This window comes from Pongo pygmaeus, chromosome 19, assembly GCF_028885625.2.
Source record: "Pongo pygmaeus isolate AG05252 chromosome 19, NHGRI_mPonPyg2-v2.0_pri, whole genome shotgun sequence".
NCBI lineage: Eukaryota > Metazoa > Chordata > Mammalia > Primates > Hominidae > Pongo > Pongo pygmaeus.
In genome coordinates this window covers 76,214,801-76,232,640 of record NC_072392.2, presented here as the reverse complement: position 1 = coordinate 76,232,640, position 17,840 = coordinate 76,214,801, and the positions used below count along the sequence as shown (strand labels likewise).

The 17,840-nt window shown below is 44.2% G+C and overlaps 1 protein-coding gene across 42 annotated transcripts in view; it reads left to right on the top strand.

Annotated features, from left to right (window-relative positions):
* Nucleotides 1-17,840, top strand: part of BRCA1 (BRCA1 DNA repair associated) — a 94,885-nt gene that overhangs the window by 1,396 nt on the left and 75,649 nt on the right. For 39 of the 42 annotated variants that reach the window (XR_010124717.1, XR_010124718.1, XM_054457711.2 and 36 more), the window contains exons 2-3: nt 76-174; nt 8,344-8,397. Coding sequence is in view for 37 of the 42 variants with exons in the window: in XM_054457711.2 (XP_054313686.2) it covers nt 95-174; nt 8,344-8,397 (134 nt within the window). In the remaining 5 variants the exon portion in view is untranslated. Of the gene's footprint in view, nt 1-75; nt 175-8,343; nt 8,398-17,840 lie in introns of those variants that run through there. The other 3 variants (XM_063656700.1, XM_063656699.1, XM_063656694.1) reach the window with 2 other exon arrangements.

The following is a 17,840-nucleotide window of genomic DNA, read 5'->3' as shown; positions in this document are numbered from 1 at the left end:
AAATGAAGTTGTCATTTTATAAACCTTTTGAAAAGATATATATATATATATATATGTTTTTCTAATGTGTTAAAGTTCATTGGAACAGAAAGAAATGGATTTATCTGCTGTTCGCGTTGAAGAAGTACAAAATGTCATTAATGCTATGCAGAAAATCTTAGAGTGTCCCATCTGGTAAGTCAGCACAAGAGGGTATTAATTTGGGATTCCTATATGATTATCTCCTATGCAAATGAACAGAATTGACCTTACATACTAGGGAAGAAAAGACATGTCTAGTAAGATTAGGCTATTGTAATTGCTGATTTTCTTAACTGAAGAACTTTAAAAATATAGAAAATGATTCCTTGTTCTCCATCCACTCTGCCTCTCCCACTCCTCTCCTTTTCAACACAAATCCTGTGGTCCGGGAAAGACAGGGACTCTGTCTTGATTGGTTCTGCACTGGGGCAGGAATCTAGTTTAGATTAACTGGCATTTTGGCTTTTCTTCCAGCTCTAAAACAAGCTCAATCACTTGAAATGGCAAAATAAAATCATGGATGAGGCCGAGGGCGGTGGCTTATGCCTGTAATCCCAGCACTTTGGGAGGCCTAGGTGGTAGTATCACGAGGTCGGGAGATCGAGACCATCCTGGCCAACATGGTGAAACCCCCTCTCCACTAAAAATACAAAAATTAGCTGGGCGTAGTGGAACGTGCCTGTAATCCCAGCCACTCGGGAGGCTGAGGCAGGAGAATCACTTGAACCGGGAGGCGGATGTTGCTGTGAGCCGATATGGCACCACTGAACTCCGGCGACAGAGCTAAACTCCATCTCAAAAAAAAAAAAAATCATGGATGATTGGTGTCGTTGAGAGGATAGGTATTTGGAAGAACCTTGTTTGAAACTGGCTGTGTACATACAATGAAATTACATACTCATTTACATACAATGAAATGCAGAGGTTTTTTTTTTTATATAGGATCTCGGTCGAGAGGCTGGAGTGCAGTGGTGCTATCACAGCTCACTGCAGCCTCAACCTTGTCAGGCTCAAGTGATCCTCCCACCTCAGCCTCCAGAGTAGCAGGGACGATAGGTGTGTACCACCATGCCCAGCTAATTTTTGTATTTCTTTTTTTGAGATGGAGTCTCGCTCTGTTGCCCAGGCTGGAGTGCAGTGGCGCGATCTCGGCTCACGGCAAACTCTGCCTCCCAGGTTCACGCCATTCTCCTGCTTGAGCCTCCTGAATAGCTGGGACTACAGGCACCCACTATCACGCCCGGCTAATTTTTTGTATTTTTTTTTTTTTTTTAGTAGAGGCGGGATTTCACCGTGTTAGCCAGGATAGTCTTGATCTCCTGATCTTGTGATCCGCCCGCCTGGGCCTCCCAAAGTGCTGGGATTACAGGCATAAGCCACCGCGTCCGGCCATTTTTGTATTTTTCTTTTGTAGAGATAGGGTTTTGCCATGTTGGCCATGCTGGTGTCAAACTCCTGACCTCAAGTGATCTACCCCCCTTGGCCTCTCAAGGTGCTGGGATTACAGGCATGAGCCATTGCACCCAGCCATGGTCTAAAAATCTTGATTGAAATACCACCTTTTCATTTCCAGACACCCCTATTTAAAATTACAACACCCCCAGCACACACTTTATCTTCTATTCCTGCTGCTTCTCCGTAACACTGATTAATAGCTGACATTCTATGTAATGTATCCATTTTTTATCTGTAGTCCCACTGAATGTAAACTCCAGTATGGGAGAGATTTTTGTTTTGTTTACGTACATCTGTATGTTCAGTAGTTAAAATGGTACTTGGGACCTAATTGCCACTCAAACATTTGTCAAATAAATTAAATAATAAACTGAACTAAATTAGTTCTTTAATTTTTTAAAATATGGTGATGGTTAGTAGTGAGTAACATTCAAAAAATAAGTTGAAAAGTCGTACCATTGCCTCCTACCCACAATAAAAAAGGGTAAATTCTTTTGTGCTTTAGGAAAGTTGTTTTTCATATTTGAAGTCAAGTTAATCAGATTAAGGAAAATGTATGTTGTGTTTTCAGAGAGATACAAGATTTATAAATAACCATCCTCTCCCTTGCCCTTCAACATTGTAGCTAAACAAAAATAAGAGGAAAACAAGATTCACAATTTATCGATTTATTGAAAATCAGAGCCAGAGAAGCAGGAAATGACATTGTAGGAAAAAACTGCTTTTGAAAAAGCACAAAACTTACTCATGACAATCAGTGATCAAAAAAATCCTTAATAGTGTGGCATTTGAATCCATTTATGTTTACATTTCCATGGGAGAGAGTCATAAAAATAGGATGTTCTTTCTCATTCTGGCAAATTAAACCATCAATTAAAAACTCAGATACATAAAAATTAAAGATGTAAGACTAAAAATGCTAAATTCTTATTTTCAGTCAACTGTTATGTTTTCTACCTTTTCATTGCTTTTTTCCTGTTTCCTGTTAGATTAATTTCTTTTTCTTTTTTTTTGAAACAGAGTTTCGCTCTTGTTGCCCAGGCTGGAGGGCAGTGGCACAATCTCGGCTCACCACAACCTCCACCTCCCGGGTTCAAGCAATTCTGCTGCCTCAGCCTCCGGAGTAGCTGGGATTGCAGGCATGTGCCATCACGCCAGCTGATTTTGTATTTTTAGTAGAGACAGGGTTTCTCCATGTTGGTCAGGTTGGTCTCGAACTCCTGACCTCAGGTGAGCCTCCTGCCTCGGCCTCCCAAAGTGCTGGGATTACAGGCGTGAGCCACCGCTCCCAGAATTTTTTTTTTTTTTTTTTTTAGACAGAGTCTCGCTCTGCTGCCTAGGCTGGAGTGCAGTGGCGCGATCTTGGCTCACTGCCAGCTCCGCCTTCCGGGTTCAGGCCATTCTCCTGCCTCAGCTTCCCAAGTAGCTGGGACTACAGGCGCGCACCACTATGCCCGGCTAATTTTTTGTATTTTTAGTAGAGACAGGGTTTCACCATGTTAGCCAAGATGGTCTGGATCTCCTGACCTTGTGATCCACCCGCGTCAGCCTCCCAAAGTGCTGGGATTACAGTCCTGAGCCACTGCGCACTGCGCCCGGCCTGGACCTTTTTTTTTTTTTTTTTTTTTGGGATGGAGTCTGGCTCTGTCGCCCGGGCTGGAGTGAAGTGGTGCCATCTTGGCTCACTGCAACCTCCGCCTGCCAGGTTCAAGTTCAAGCGCTTCTCCTGCCTCAGCCTCCTGAGTAGCTGGGATTATAGGCGCACGCCACCGTGGCCGGCTAATTTTGTATTTTTAGTAGAGATAGGGTTTCATCACGTTGGTCAGGCAGGTCTTGAAGTTCTGACCTCGTGATCCACCTGCCTCGGCCTCCCAAAGTCCTGGCGTGAGCCACTGCGCCTGGCTTAAGATTAATTTTTGTTTGTTTGTTTTGTTTTTGAGACGGAGTCTCGCTCTTTCACCCAGGCCGGAGTGCAGTGGCGCGATCTCGGCTTACTGCAAGCTCCGCCTCCCGAGTTCACGCCATTCTCCTGCCTCAGCCCCCCAAGTAGCTGGGACTACAGGCGTCCACCACCGCGCCTGGCTAATTTTTTGTATTTTTAGTAGAGACGGGGTTTCACCGTGTTAGCCAGGATGGTCTCGACCTCCTGACCTCGTGATCCGCCCACCTCGGCCTCCCAAAGTGCTGGGATTACAGGTGTGAGCCACCACGCCAGGCCTTAAGACTAATTTTTAATGGTGTTTTACATTCATTTGTATGGAAAGTTCTATGATGGGGATCATATTTCACTTCCTTTTAATACAGTACAGTATAGCACAATTTGCACTTATGTCTTAATATGTGATTCCTGATCATGACTGGAAACAGTGTTATTTGTGGTAGCTATAGGGTAGGTAAGGTTTTCAGCCTGTTTTAGGTTTCTTGAACTAAAATTCCTTCTGCTGGCTTCTAAGTCACTATTGGCAGCTATTTCTGACGACTGGTAGTTCTTTGTAACTTTTTACCTATGACTATAACATTTTTGACTTTCAGAAGAATTTGCTAAAATGTGTTCCCCGGTGGGTTGTTGTTTTTCAACCTTAAACCTAGCTGCTTTTTCCAGTCACTTATCCGTATTGGAAGCTCAAAATGCAAATATACAGTAGGCCTAAAATACTGCCTGGTTTGAAAAGTGTTTAAAATATTTGAATCATTTTTATAGTAAACATATACTCTCATCGGGACCTAGAAGAGGAACATTTTAATTTTTTTCCTTTTCCCTTTTCACAGTCTTCCTTCAACATTCATTACCTTTTTACATATTGGAGTTTTTGTCTGTTCAAAGTTTGTGTTTACAGCGTGTTTATATAGCTTAGATTATAATTACCATACTGAAATATAATTATTTCAGAATTGAGTCAGTGGTGAGAATGAAAGCCATCTGGTATGATAACTGAATCCAATTTTTCTTTTACGGAGAATTTCTTTGAAATGTAGCTTATCTCAGAAATAGGGATTTAGTAACCAATCAGAGTTTTCTTTGTCAAGGTTGTTTTTCTTTTTAAAGTCACATTTGGTCCCAGTAATAATACCAATGTTGGTACAAGTTATCTCAGGTTGTGAAGCATTTTTCCCAAGTCATCTCAGGTTGTGAAGCATTTTCCCAAGTCGCATTTAATTTTATTCTTGTAATAGCCCAAGGAGACTGGCAGGGTGAATGACAGAGAAGGAAACTGAGGTTCAGGTAGAGTGGTTAGCCCAAGGTGGCTCTGCTTATATACACAACTGGTAGTAGAAACCCAGCCTCCTGACTTAGTTCATTGTTTTTCTTTTCACTGCCCTGTGCTACGTCAGAAACCCCATGATTACAAGAGTTGTATTACAACCCTTCACAATAAGGTTACTATCCCCAAGCTTTTCTTGTGATTCTTTTCTTTTTTTTTTTCTTTTTTTGAGATGGATTTTCTGTCGCCCAGGCTGGCCCACCTTGGCCTCCCAAAATACTGGGATTATAGCATGAGCCACCGCACCTGGCCCTTGTGATTCTTTTCTAAAAAGTTAAATATTTAATGAAAAGAACCACATTCTTGTCACACTGCCAGGTTAGTCGTTCTTTGATGTCTTGCCTGGACTTTATCCAAAAAATCCGTTTCAAAAATTCACATTTAGGGCTAAGTGTAGTGGCTCACGCCTGTAATCCCGGTCGAGGCAGGTGGGTCACTTGAGGTCAGGACTTCAAGACCAGCCTGGGCAATATGGTGAAACCCCTTCCCTACCAAAACTACAAAAAAATTAGCCGGGTGTGGCAGCACGCGCATGTAGTCCCAGCTACTTGGAAGGCTGAGGCACAAGAATCACTTCAATCCGAGAGGCAGAGGTTGCAGTGAGCCAAGACCACACCACTGCACTCCAGCCTGAGCAGCAGAGTGAGTGAGACTCCATCTCCCAAAAAAAAAAAAAAAAGGTTCACATTCAGAAGAAAGCTAAAGGCCGGGTATAGTAGCTCACACCTGTAATCCCAGCACTTTGGGAAGCCGAAGCAGGAAGATTGCTTGAGGCCAGGCATTCAAGACCAGCATGGGCAACATAGTGAGATCCTGTCTCTACAAAAATTAATTAATATTAAAAATTAAAAAGATGGCCGGCATGGTGGCTCACTCCTGTAATCCCAGTATTTTGGGAGGCCAAGGCATTGTGGTGCATGCTTGCAGTCCCAGCTACTCGGGAGGCTGAGGTAGGAGAATCAGTTGAATTCAGGAGGTGGAGGTTACAGAGAGCCGAGATCGTGCCACTGCACTCCAGCCTGGGCGACAGAACGAGACTCTGCCTGAAAAAAAAAAAGAAAATTAAAAGACCAGAATAAAGCTAAAGATTTAAAATAGCCTGCAGGTTCCTACCAGAAGTTACCAGCTACCTCTCTGATGGTCTTTCCCTACAATATCCCCCTGGATTATTACATTTTAGCACCTTGACCTATCTGATGTCCTGCATACACAGGCATGGTCCTGCTCAGTGTTTGCCTTCTCTGCTCCCTCTTTCCTGGAATGCTCTTCCCCTAATTGTTGCATAGTGTGTTTCTTTACATTATTAAGCTATCCTCTAGTCTCACCTCAGTGAAACCTTTCCTGACTCCCCCCATGTACATCTCACCCCCAAATAGATATTGAACTACCTGTTTCCCCTTACCCTGCTTAATTTTTCTCTTTAATACACTTATTCCCATGTATTCTTTAATTCTGTATCAACTATCTACCACACTAGAATATGAGCTCTATGAGAGCAGGCTTTATTTTGTAAACTGCTGTATTTCTATCTCCTAGAATAGTACTTGAATATAGTAGTAGATACTTAATAAACACTTGTTATATTAGTATAATAAATGAACTAATCTCAGGAATGCCTTGGTTTTGTGGATAGACAGGTAGGGATGGGAACTTGGGTGATGTATTTTCTAAAGTTTTTATTTTTAAGCTTATTATTGTTATTATTTTGAGACGGAGTCCAGCTCTGTTGCCCAGGCTGGAGTGCAGTGGCGTGATCTTGGCTCACTGCAACGTGCACTTCCCCGGTTCAAGCGATTCTCCTGCCTTAGCCTTCCAAGTAGCTGGGATTACAGGCGCCTGCCACCATGCCCAGTTAGTTTTTGTATTTTTAATAGAGACAGCGTTTCACTGTGTTGGCCAGGCTGGTCTCGAAATCCTGACCTCGTGGTCCGCCCGCCTCGGCCTCCCAAGTGCTGGGATTACAAGCATGAGCCCCCGTGTCTGGCCTTATTTTCTTTTTTTTTGAGACAGAGTCTTCCTCTGTCACCTAGGCTGGAGTGCAGTGGCGCGATATTGGCTCACTCTGCAACCTCCACCTCCAGGATTCAAGCGATCCTTCTACCTTAGCCTCCAAAGTAGCTGGGACCACAGGCATGCACCACCACGCCCGGCTAATTTTTGTATTTTTAGTGTAGACAGGGTTTCACCATGTTGTCCAGGATGATCTGGAACTCCTGAGCTCAGGTGATCCACCCACCTCAGCCTCCCAAAGTGCTAGGATTACAGGCATGAGGCACCATGCCCGGCCTTAAGCTTATTATTTTCTAAATTTCCTTTAGTGAGTACTTATTACACTGTTTTTACAAAGTAATCACAAACCAAACATCATGCCTCTTCTGAAGTGATCTAATAAGAGTACACAGTACCATCTGCAAAGTGTTCTTGCCAAAAAGTTGAACCTGAATGTGATTAAGCCTGTAAGTCTAGTTTACAGGAAATAAGGCTAGAGGAACAAGTTAAACCTCACCATAGGGTTATACAATCAGCAAAATCCAGAATGGGGGAAACTCCACAGGTCAAATGACCTAATTTTAAAAATAAATGACAAGGGAGAAAAAGTAAGGGACACCTATAGATTAGAAGACACTTGGGGCTGGGCATGGTGGCTCACGCCTGTAATCCCAGCACTTTGGGAGGCCAAGGCAGGTGGATCACCTGAGGTCAGGAGTTCAAGACCAGCCGGCCAACATGGTGAAACCCCATCTCTACTAAAAATACAAAAAATTAGCCGGGCGTGGTGGCGCACGCCTGTAGTTCCAACTACTTGGGAGGCTGAGGCAGAAGAATCACTTGAACCTGGGAGGCAGAGGTTGCAGTGAGCCGATGTTGCACCATTGCATTCCAGTCTGGGCTACAAAAGCGAAACTCCATCTCAAAAAAAAGAAGACACTTGGGTTTGGCTCATGCCTGTAAACCCCGTGCTGGGAGGATTGCTTGAGCCCAGGAGTTCAAGGCTGCAGTGAGGTATGTTTGCACCACTGCACTCCAGCCTAGGTGACAGAGTGTGACCTTATCTTAAAAGTAATAATAATTAAAATAATCTGGGGTAGGGGTGGATATGGGTGAAACAGCTTGGCCATGAGTTGATGGTTGTTGGACCAGGGTGATATTAAGTTAAAAAGGCATTTACAGTAAACGAAAAAAAAAGCGCTAGGAAGGAATTCAAAAGAAATATAAGCACAAAATTTTGTCTTTATGGAGCTTAGATTTAAGATATGAGATGTGCACCCACAGTGATAGTGCAGAAAAATATATCACTGGAAATGAATTCGTACAAACTATTATCAACTAATCTTTTAAATGCTGATGATAGTATAGAGTATTGAAAGGATCAGTATAATTCTGTTTTGATATCTGAAAGCTCACTGAAGGTAAGGATCGTATTCTCTGCTATATTCTTAGTTCCTGGCACAGCAGACATTTAATAAATATTGAATGAACTTGAAGCCTTATGTTGACTCAGTAATAACAGCTCAAAGTTGAACTTATTCACTAAGAATAGCTTTATTTTTAAATAAATTATTGAGCCTCATTTATTTTCTTTTTTCCCCCCCTACCCTGCTAGTCTGGAGTTGATCAAGGAACCTGTCTCCACAAAGTGTGACCACATATTTTGCAAGTAAGTTTGAATGTGTTATGTGGCTCCATTATTAGCTTTTGTTTTTGTCCTTCATAACCCAGGAAACACCTAACTTTATAGAAGCTTTACTTTCTTCAATTAAGTGAGAACGAAAAATCCAACTCCATTTCATTCTTTCTCAGAGAGTATATAGTCATCAAAAGTTGGTTGTAATCATACTTCCTGGTAAAGTTTTGACATATATTATCTTTTTTTTTTTTTTTTTTTTTTGAGACAAAGTCTCACTCTGTCGCCCAGGCTGGAGTGCAGTGGCACAGTCTTGGCTCACTGCAACCTCCGCCCCCTGAGTTCAAGCGATTCTTCTACCTCAGCCTCCCAAGTAGCTGGGACTACAGGCACCCGCCACCATGCTTGGCTAATTTTTGTACTTTTGGTAAAGATAAGGTTTCACCATATTGGCCAGGCTGGTCTCGAACTCCTGACCCTGTGATCCACCTGCCTCGGCCTCCCAAAGTTCTGGGATTACAGGCGTGAGCCACCACACCCGACTGACATATATTATCTATTAGGATGTAACATCATTTTGAACAGTGTTTTGTATTTTTTGTGTCCACCAGTGAAAGCAAACTGTAAGCAATTGTGAAATAAGCACATTGTGTTTGAGCCTTCCCAGTTTCTCCTTTCTGTTCATTTCTGCATATCCTTATGCATTCCCCCTTCTAAGGGTCAGTGTTTGCCTGCTTTGTAATCATTGTGAAGACAGGAAAGGACCTGATACTAGTTTCTATTTAGGCCAAAATTCATTTATAGCAGTGATTCAAGTTATATTTACGTATTTGATGATCTTGCCCTTTGAAATGAAAACGTTTGTTTCTTAATAAAAGAATTTCAGAAAAAGTAGAGTAGGTAATTTAGTAGAACAAGTGGGCTTTCTCCTTTTCTTTATGTTAAGCTATGGCTCACGTCTTACCTTAAATGTCAACTAATTTGTTTTTAAGTATTTATGTACCTGGTACATAACCTGGTACCAGGTACAAACTATGTACTTGGTAAAAAGTTTATTAGCACAAAAAGGTATATAATGCAAAGTATACTTCCCTCTTACCCTACAACCCCTGCCTCCCTGTTCCCTCCCCAGACAACCACAATGATCAATTTCTTATGTATCCTTTGAGGAATTTTTAAATTCCAGAGTTCTTAACTTGGGGTTTATGAATAGTCTTTATGAATTTCCTAGAATTATATTTAAATTGTATTCAAAACTATGGCCATGTACATTTTTCTGGGAAGATAGTCCATAATTTTCATCAGATTCTTAGGATGTTTCCATAAGCTAAAAAAGGGAACAGCTGCTCCTCTAAGGATAATGAAGGCTGGCTGAAGCTGAAGGAAACCTGTTCCCTTTGGAGAGAGACCCTCTGAACACAAGTCTGCCAGCTGGCTGGTGCCTTCCTCTGAATTCTGTCTTCTTCCCATTCTTCTGTCCCAGTAAGAATTCTGAAGCTCATTTCCACTGTCTTTCTTTTCCCTGTCCCATGTCACGCCACTGGCCTAAATCTGTTCCCAGCAGTTTCCATCTGATTCCGCAGCCCCTGGTCCCTGGACATGTGCCAAGACAACACAGCTTTATCTCTCTACTTCGGGAATTTTTAGTATAGCCTGGCACGGTGGCTCACGACTGTAATCCCAGCACTCTGGGAGGCCGAGGCGGGCGGATTACGAGGTCAGGAGTTCGAGACCAGCCTGACCAACATGGTGAAACCCTCTCTCTACCAAAAATACAAAAATTAGCAGGGCATGGTGGCACAGCCCTGTAATCCCAGCTGCTCGGGAGGCTGAGGCAGGAGAATCGCTTGAACCCGGGATGCAGAGGTTGCAGTGAGCCGAGATGGCACCACTGCACTCCAGCCTGGGCGACAGAATGAGACTCCGTTTCAAAAAACAGAAAAATTTTTTTTTAGTTTAATAATTTTGTAGCCTCTAGAGCAGTAGTTCTCAAACTGCCTATGGTGTAGGACCAATTTCTTCACAGGTCAATACTTTCAAAAAAGAAGGCCAGGCATGGTGGCTCCAGCCTGTAATCCCAGCACTTTCAGGGATTGAGGTGGACGGATCACTTGAGGTCAAGAGTTTGACACCATCCTGGCTAACATGGTGAAACCCCATTTCTACTAAAAATACAAAAATTAGCTGGGCGTGGTGGTATGCACCTGTAGTTGCAGCTACTCGGGAGGCTGAGGCAGGAGAATCCCCGGAACCCAGGAGATGGAGGTTGCAGTGGGCCGTGATTGTGCCGATGCACTCCAGCCTGGGGGAAAAATAAAGTTACAAAGTCCCAGTATTGGCCAGGTGCAATGGCTCAGGCCTGTAATCCCAGCACTTCGGGAGGCTGAGGCAGGTGGATCACCTGAGGTCAGGAGTTCAAGACCAGCCTGGCCAACATGGTGAAACCCCTTCTTTACTAAAAATACAAAAGTAACTGGGCGTGGTGGCGCATGCCTATAATTGCAGCTACTCAGGAGGCTGAGGCAGGAGAATCTCTTGAACCCTGGAGGTGGATGTTGTAGTGAGCTGAGATCATGCCACTGCATTCCAGCCTGGGCGACAAGAGGGAGACTCAAAAAAAAAAAAAGTCCCAGTATTTACTACAGATAGCTAAAGATTAACCTTTAAAGCACTGGGGCTTTCAATTTATCTGGATGAGAATCTTTCTGGAATGAACTGTATGTTTTCTTGTCACCTTGAGTATCAAATGCTGAACATACTATACTATTACAGTGACTTAAGAAAAGATCAGGGGCCCAGTGTGGTAGGTCCTGCCCATAACCCCAGCACTTTGGGAGGCCAAGGCAGGAAGATCACTTGAGGCCAGGAGTTCGAAGCTGTAGTGAGCTATGATCACACCACTGCACTCCAGCCTAGATGACAGAGTGAGACCCTGTCTTTTTTTTTTCTTGAGATGGTGTTTCACTCTGTTGCCCAGGCTGGAGTGCAGTGGTGTGATCTTGGCTCACTGCAACCTCCACCTCCTGGGTTCAAGCGATTCTCCTGCCTCAGCCTCTCGAGTAGCTGGGATTACAGGCATCTGCCACCACACCCAGCTAATTTTTGTATTTTTAGTCGAGACAGGGTGTTCACCATGTTGGCCAGGCTGCTCTCAAACTCCTGACCTCAGCTACCTTGGCCTTAAAAAGTGTTGGGATTACAGGCATGAGCCACTGCGCCTGGCTGACCCTGTCTCTTAACAAAATAAGAGAGATTAAATTATGAACATAGTTGCTTTGAGAACTTGTGGAAGAAGGAAATTATAGGCTTATAGGCAGAGATAATAATACGAGCAAATGTACAAATAAAAGAAAATAGAGGACGGGCGTGGTGGCTCACACCTGTAATACCAGCACTTTGGGAGGTCGAGGTGGGCGGATCACGAGGTCAAGAAATCAAGACCATCCTGGCCAAAATGGTGAAACCCCGTCTCTACTAAAACACACAAAAAACTGGCCTGGCATGGTGGCACGCACCTGTAGTCCCAGCTACTTGGTAGGCTGCGGCAGGGGGATCACTTGAACCTGGGAGGCAGAGGTTGCCCTGAGCCGAGATCATGCCAGTGCACTCCAGCCTGACAACAGAGTGAGACTCCATCTGAAAAAAAAAAAGAAAAGAAAAGAAAATACATCCAGGAAAAATAAACTAACTTTGCATATGTGTATAGGAGTTGTGTTAGAAAAGGAAGAAGCCCTCAAAGATGGGAAGCCATTTGCAAGAAAGAGAAGGTCCAAGAGGAGGCAGAAGGGATTGGAAATAGAAAAAGGATGTCAGAAAGAGTTGATTATTACTCATAAACAGTAATGAAGGAAAAGGAGAGTAATTCTATAGGAAGATGCTGAGGTGCTTTGAGCCCAGTGAAGTTGGAGGTAAAGACAGCTGTTGAGGCTGGGCACGGTGGCTCACACCTCTAATCCTAGCACTTTTGGAGCCCAAGGCAAGTGGATCACCTGAGGTCAGGAGTTCGAGACCAGCCTGACCAACATGGAGAAACCCCATCTCTACTAAAAATACAAAATTAGACGGGCGTGGAGGCGCATGCCTGTAATCCCAGTTACTTGGGAGGCTGAGGCAGGAGAATCACTTGAACCTGGGGGGCGGAGGTTGCAGTGAGCCGAGATCACGCCATTGCACTCCAGCCTGGGCGACAAGAGTGAAAACTCTGTCTCAAAAAAAAAAAAAAAAAGACAGCTGTTGAGATTGAGAGGATTAGAGTTGGCAACTGGAGAAGAGTGAGAAGCTTGAAACCCCTACTAATGAAGATTGTGATAGTCAGGAAAGAACCAGTCATAAAGATATATGTGTGTGTATACATATAATATAAATATGTTATATATATGTGTGTGTGTGATACATATATATTTTTTTTGTTTCTTTGAGACAGTGTCTCCCTCTGACACCCAGGCTGGAGTTCAGTGGTGCGATCATAGTTCACTTTTACCTTGCACTCTGGGTTCAAGCAGTCTCTCATCTCAGCCCCTCAAGTAGCTAGGACTACAGGTACAATGCATTTGCCCAGCTAATTTTTAAGTTTCTTGTAGAGATGGGCCAGCCATATTTTAAATTGTGTTTTGAATGGTATATTAGAATTAAAAGTCCAAAGCCGGGCGTGGTGGCTCATGCCTGTAATCCCAGCACTTTGGGAGGCCAAGGTGGGCGGATCACGAGGTCAGGAGTTCGAGACCAGCCTGGCCAATATGGTAACCCCATCTCTACTAAAAATACAAAAATTAGCTGCGTATGGGGACACACACCTGTAGTCCCAGCTACTTGGGAGGCTGAGGCAGAGGAATCGCTTGAACCCAGGAGGCAGAGGCTGCAGTGAGTTGAGATCGTGCCACTGCACTCTAGCCTGGGCGACAGAGCAAGATTCCGTCTCAAAAAAAAAAAAAAGTCCAGTATAATGCCCATGTGATAGATCGACTTTTTCATGAAATCTCTTCTGTAATATCAATATAATCTGAATAACACTTTGATCTATGTGATGAGAAAGCTGGAAGCCTGGGAGCGATACCCCCATGCTCTGATTGTATTAATTGTATTTTCTACGGATAAACTCTAATTGCTAAAAATAAAACAACTTTATTGACCCAAGCAAGCCTAAAGTTCTGGAATCTTTTTTTTGTTTTGTTTTGTTTTTTTTGTTTTTGTTTTTTTTGTTTTGAGACAGAGTCTCGCTCTGTCGCCCAGGCTGGAGTGCAGTGGTGCAGTCTCGGCTCACTGCAAGCTCCACCTCCCGGGTTCACACCATTCTCCTGCCTCAGCCTCCCAAGTAGCTGGGACTACAGGCGCCTGCCACCACGCCCAGCTAATTTTTTTGTATTTTTAGTAGAGACAGGGTTTCACCGTGTTAGCCAGGATGGTCTCGATCTCCTGACCTCGTGATCCACCCGCCTTGGCCTCCCAAAGTGCTGGGATTACAAGTGTGAGCCACTGCGCCCGGCTGTTTTTTTGTTTTGAGACGGAGTCTCACTGTGTTGCCCAGACTGGAGTGCAGTGGCATGATCTCAGCTCACTGCCACCTCCATCTCCTGGGTTCAAGCAAATCTCCTGCCTCAGCCTCCCGAGTAGCTGGGACTACAGGCATGTGCCACCACACCCAGCTAATTTTTGTATTTTTAGTAGAGACGGGGTTTCACTATGTTGGCCAGGCTGGTCCCGAACTCCTGACCTCAGGTGATCTGCTCGCCTTGGCCTCCCACAGTGCCAGGATTACAGGCATGAGCCACCTTGCCCAGCCAGTTCTGAAATCTTTTATGAAGCCTACAAAAAAAGATAATAATACCAATCTAGAAAAAATTTCTCAAGGCATTCATGCATTAGTTTGAACTTTCCAAACAAAAAATGCAATGTGTAATACTTTTTTTTTTTTTGAGATGGAGTCTTGTTCTGTTGCCCAAGCTGGAGTGCAGTGGTACAATCTCGGCTCATTGCAGCCTCTGCCTCCCTGGTTCAAGTGATTCTCCTGCCTCAGCCTCCCAAGTAGCTGGGATTACAGGCGTGCACCACCATGCATGGCTAATTTTTGTATTTTTAGTAGAGACAGGGTTTCACCATGTTGACCAGGCTGGTCTCGAACTTCTGACCTCAGGTGATCTGCCCACCTCAGCCTCCCAAAGTGCTGAGATTACAGGCATTAGCCACCACGCCCAGCCTTTTATTTTAGTAGAGACCATGTTTCACCATGTTGACCAAGCTGGTCTTGAGCTGAACTCAAGTGATCCGCCCACCTCCACCTCCCAAAATGCTGGGATTATAGGCATGAGCCACCGCACCCAGCCTGTAATACTTTTTTGAAGATCTAGAACCACATTGTTCAAAGAGATAGAATGTGAGCCATAAATGTAACGTAAATTTTTCAACAGCTACTTTTTTTTTTTTTTGAGACAGGGTCTCACTCTGTTGTCCAAGCTGGAGTACAGTGGTGCGATCATGAGGCTTACTGTAGCCTTGGCCTCCCAGGCTCAAGCGATCCTATCACCTCAGTCTCCCAAGTAGCTGGGACTGTAAGTGCACACCACCATGTCCAGCTAAATTTTGTGTTTTCTGTAGAGACGGGGTTTCGCCATGTTGCCCAGGCTGGTCTTGAACTTTGGGCTTAACCCATCTGCCCACCTCGGCAGTAGAATGCCCACCAAAGTGCTAGGATTACAGGTGTGAGTCATCATGCCTGGCCATTATTTTAGTTAGCTCAGTCTTTTCAAGTCATATACAAGTTCATTTTCTTTTGAGTTTAGTTAACAACCTTTATACATGTATTCTTTTTCTAGCATAAAGAAAGATTTGAGGCTGGGCGCGGTGGCTCACGCCTGTAAGCCCAGCATTTTGGGAGGCCGAGATGGGCGGATCATGAGGTCAGGAGATCGAGACCATTCCGGCTAACACGGTGAAACCCCGCCTCTACTAAAATTAGAAAAAGTTAGCCAGGCGTGGTAGCGGGCGCCTGTAGTCCCAGCTACTCGGGAGGCTGAGGCAGGAGAATGGCGTGAACCCGGGAGGCAGAGCTTGCGGTGAGCCAAGATTGTGCCAATGCACTCCAGCCTGAGAGACAGAGCGAGACTCCGTCTCAAAAAAAAAAAAGATTCGAATCCTTATCTTGGTTGATTTTTGCGTATCTAGTTCCACTGAATTATTTATATAATTGTATAGCCTACAGCACGAGACAGCTTAGCTTGTCACTCTACTGTACTATATTCTGCAGTACTATCATAAGGGAATTTCCTCCCTACCCCTGCTCTGAATTGTTCAATTGTACTATTTGCTGGAGTAATGCTTGATGCCTCCTTGATCCATTATACTAGAGTATATGTAGTATTTGTAGATTCTGAAGGAGCGGGAGCCTCTATTCTGAGTTTTAAAGGTACTTATGTACAGTGGAGGTAGCTTTTTGACAGCCTCATCTTCCAAACTATAGAGTCATTGTTTTCTCGGGTGCATTGTGGTACTTGAAGCATCTATATCGGCGAAGAAGGACCCAAGTCTCTGGTAGGAAGATTGTGGGTGCCTCTCTCCAGACTTAGTTTCCCTGTCAAAAAAGAAAAAAGGAAGATTGTGGGCTTTGCTACAATCCAATTCTGGATCCAATATAACCTTCATTGCTTAATTACTGTGTGATCTGGGACAAGCCTGCCTCTACTCTATAAAAATGAAGATAAGGCCAGGCTTGATGGCTCATGCCTGTAATCCCAGCACGCTGGGATGCCGAAGCAGGAGGATCACTTGAGGCCAGGAGTTCGAGACCAGACTGGGCAATATAGTGAAACCACATCTGTACAAAAATAAAGATAAAAAGTAGCCTGGTGTAATGGCTCACACCTGTAATCCCAGCACTTTGGGAGGCTGAAGCAGGCAGATCACTTGAGGTCAGGAGTTCAAGACTACAGACAGATAGATAGATAGATAGGTAGGTAGGTAGGTAGATAGATAGATAGATAGATAGATATAGTTGGGGTTTTTTTTGTGGTTTTTTTTTTTGAGATGGAGTTTCACTCTTGTTGCCCAGGCTGGAGTGCAATGGCGCGATCTCAGTTTACTGCAACCTCCGCCTCCTGGGTTCAAGAGATTCTCCTGCCTCAGCCTCCCGAGTAGCCAGGATTACAGGCACACGCCGCCACGCCCGGCTAATTTTTGTATTTTTAGTAGAGACAGGGTTTCTCCGTGTTGGTCAGGATGGTCTCGAACTCTTGACCTCTCCCAAAGTGTTGGGATTACAGGCGTGAGCCACCGCGCCTGGCCCTTTTTTTTTTCTTTGAGACAGAGTCTTCCTCTGTTGCCCAGGGTGGAGTGCAGTGGCACTCTCTCAGCTCATTGCAACCTCTGCCATCCTGGGTTCCAGTGATTCTCATGCCTCAGCCTCCCAAGTAGCTGGGACTCAGGCATGTGCCCACCATGCCTGGCTAATTTTGTTGTATTTTTAGTAGAGACAGGGTTTCACCATGTTAGCCAGGCTGGTCTCAAACTCCTGGCCTCAAGTGATCTGCCTGCCTCGGCCTCCTGGGATTGCAGACATGAGCCACTGCACCCGGCCAAGAGAGGGTAATAAATGTTAAATTACCTGGGTAGTAAAAAATATTCTCTAAGTGTCTTCTCTCACAATTCCCAATGCCTTTTTTTTTTTTTTGGCACAATCTCACTCTGTTGCCCAGGCTGGAATGCAGTGGTGCGATATTGGCTCACTGTAACCCCCGCCTCCCAGGTTCAACTTATTCTCATGCCTCAGCCTCCCGAGTAACTGAGACTACAGTGCACCACCACCACACCCAGCTAATTTTTGTATATTTAGTAGAGACAGGGTTTCACCATGTTGGTCAGGCTGGTCTTGAACTCTTGGCCTCAAGTGATTCACCCACCTCCCAAAGTGCTGGGATTACAGGTGTGGACCACCGTGCACAGCCCCAGTGACTTTTTTTTTAGCCCCTTAATCTTTCCTTTCCTGGGTCTCTTCATTGTCAGTGTCTGCTATTTAATCCCTACCTAGTCACCCCCTTCACCAGTATATTATGTCCTTTATGTTTTATTTTGCAGGATCTTATTTTGCTTTTCTATTGAATCCCCTCCATCTAGAATAGTACTAGACATAGTAAATATTGGTTGTATGAGTTAATTGCTGCTTTTAATTATCATCACCATTGCTCTCTCTACTTCTGGTCTATGATCCACTTTGAGTTAACTTTTGTTATTTGGTGTGAGATAGGAGTATAATTTCATTCTTTTACATGTGGTTATATTTTTGTCCCATCACTATTTGTTAGAAACACAAAACATATTATTTTCCCATTTAATCATCTTTGGCCTGGGCGCAGTGGCTCATGCCTGTAATCCCAGCACTCTGGGAGGCCAAGGCAGATGGATCAATTTGAGGCCAGGAGTTCAAGACTAGCCTGGCCAACATGGTGAAACTAAAAATACAAAAAATTAGCTGGGTATGGTGGTGCATG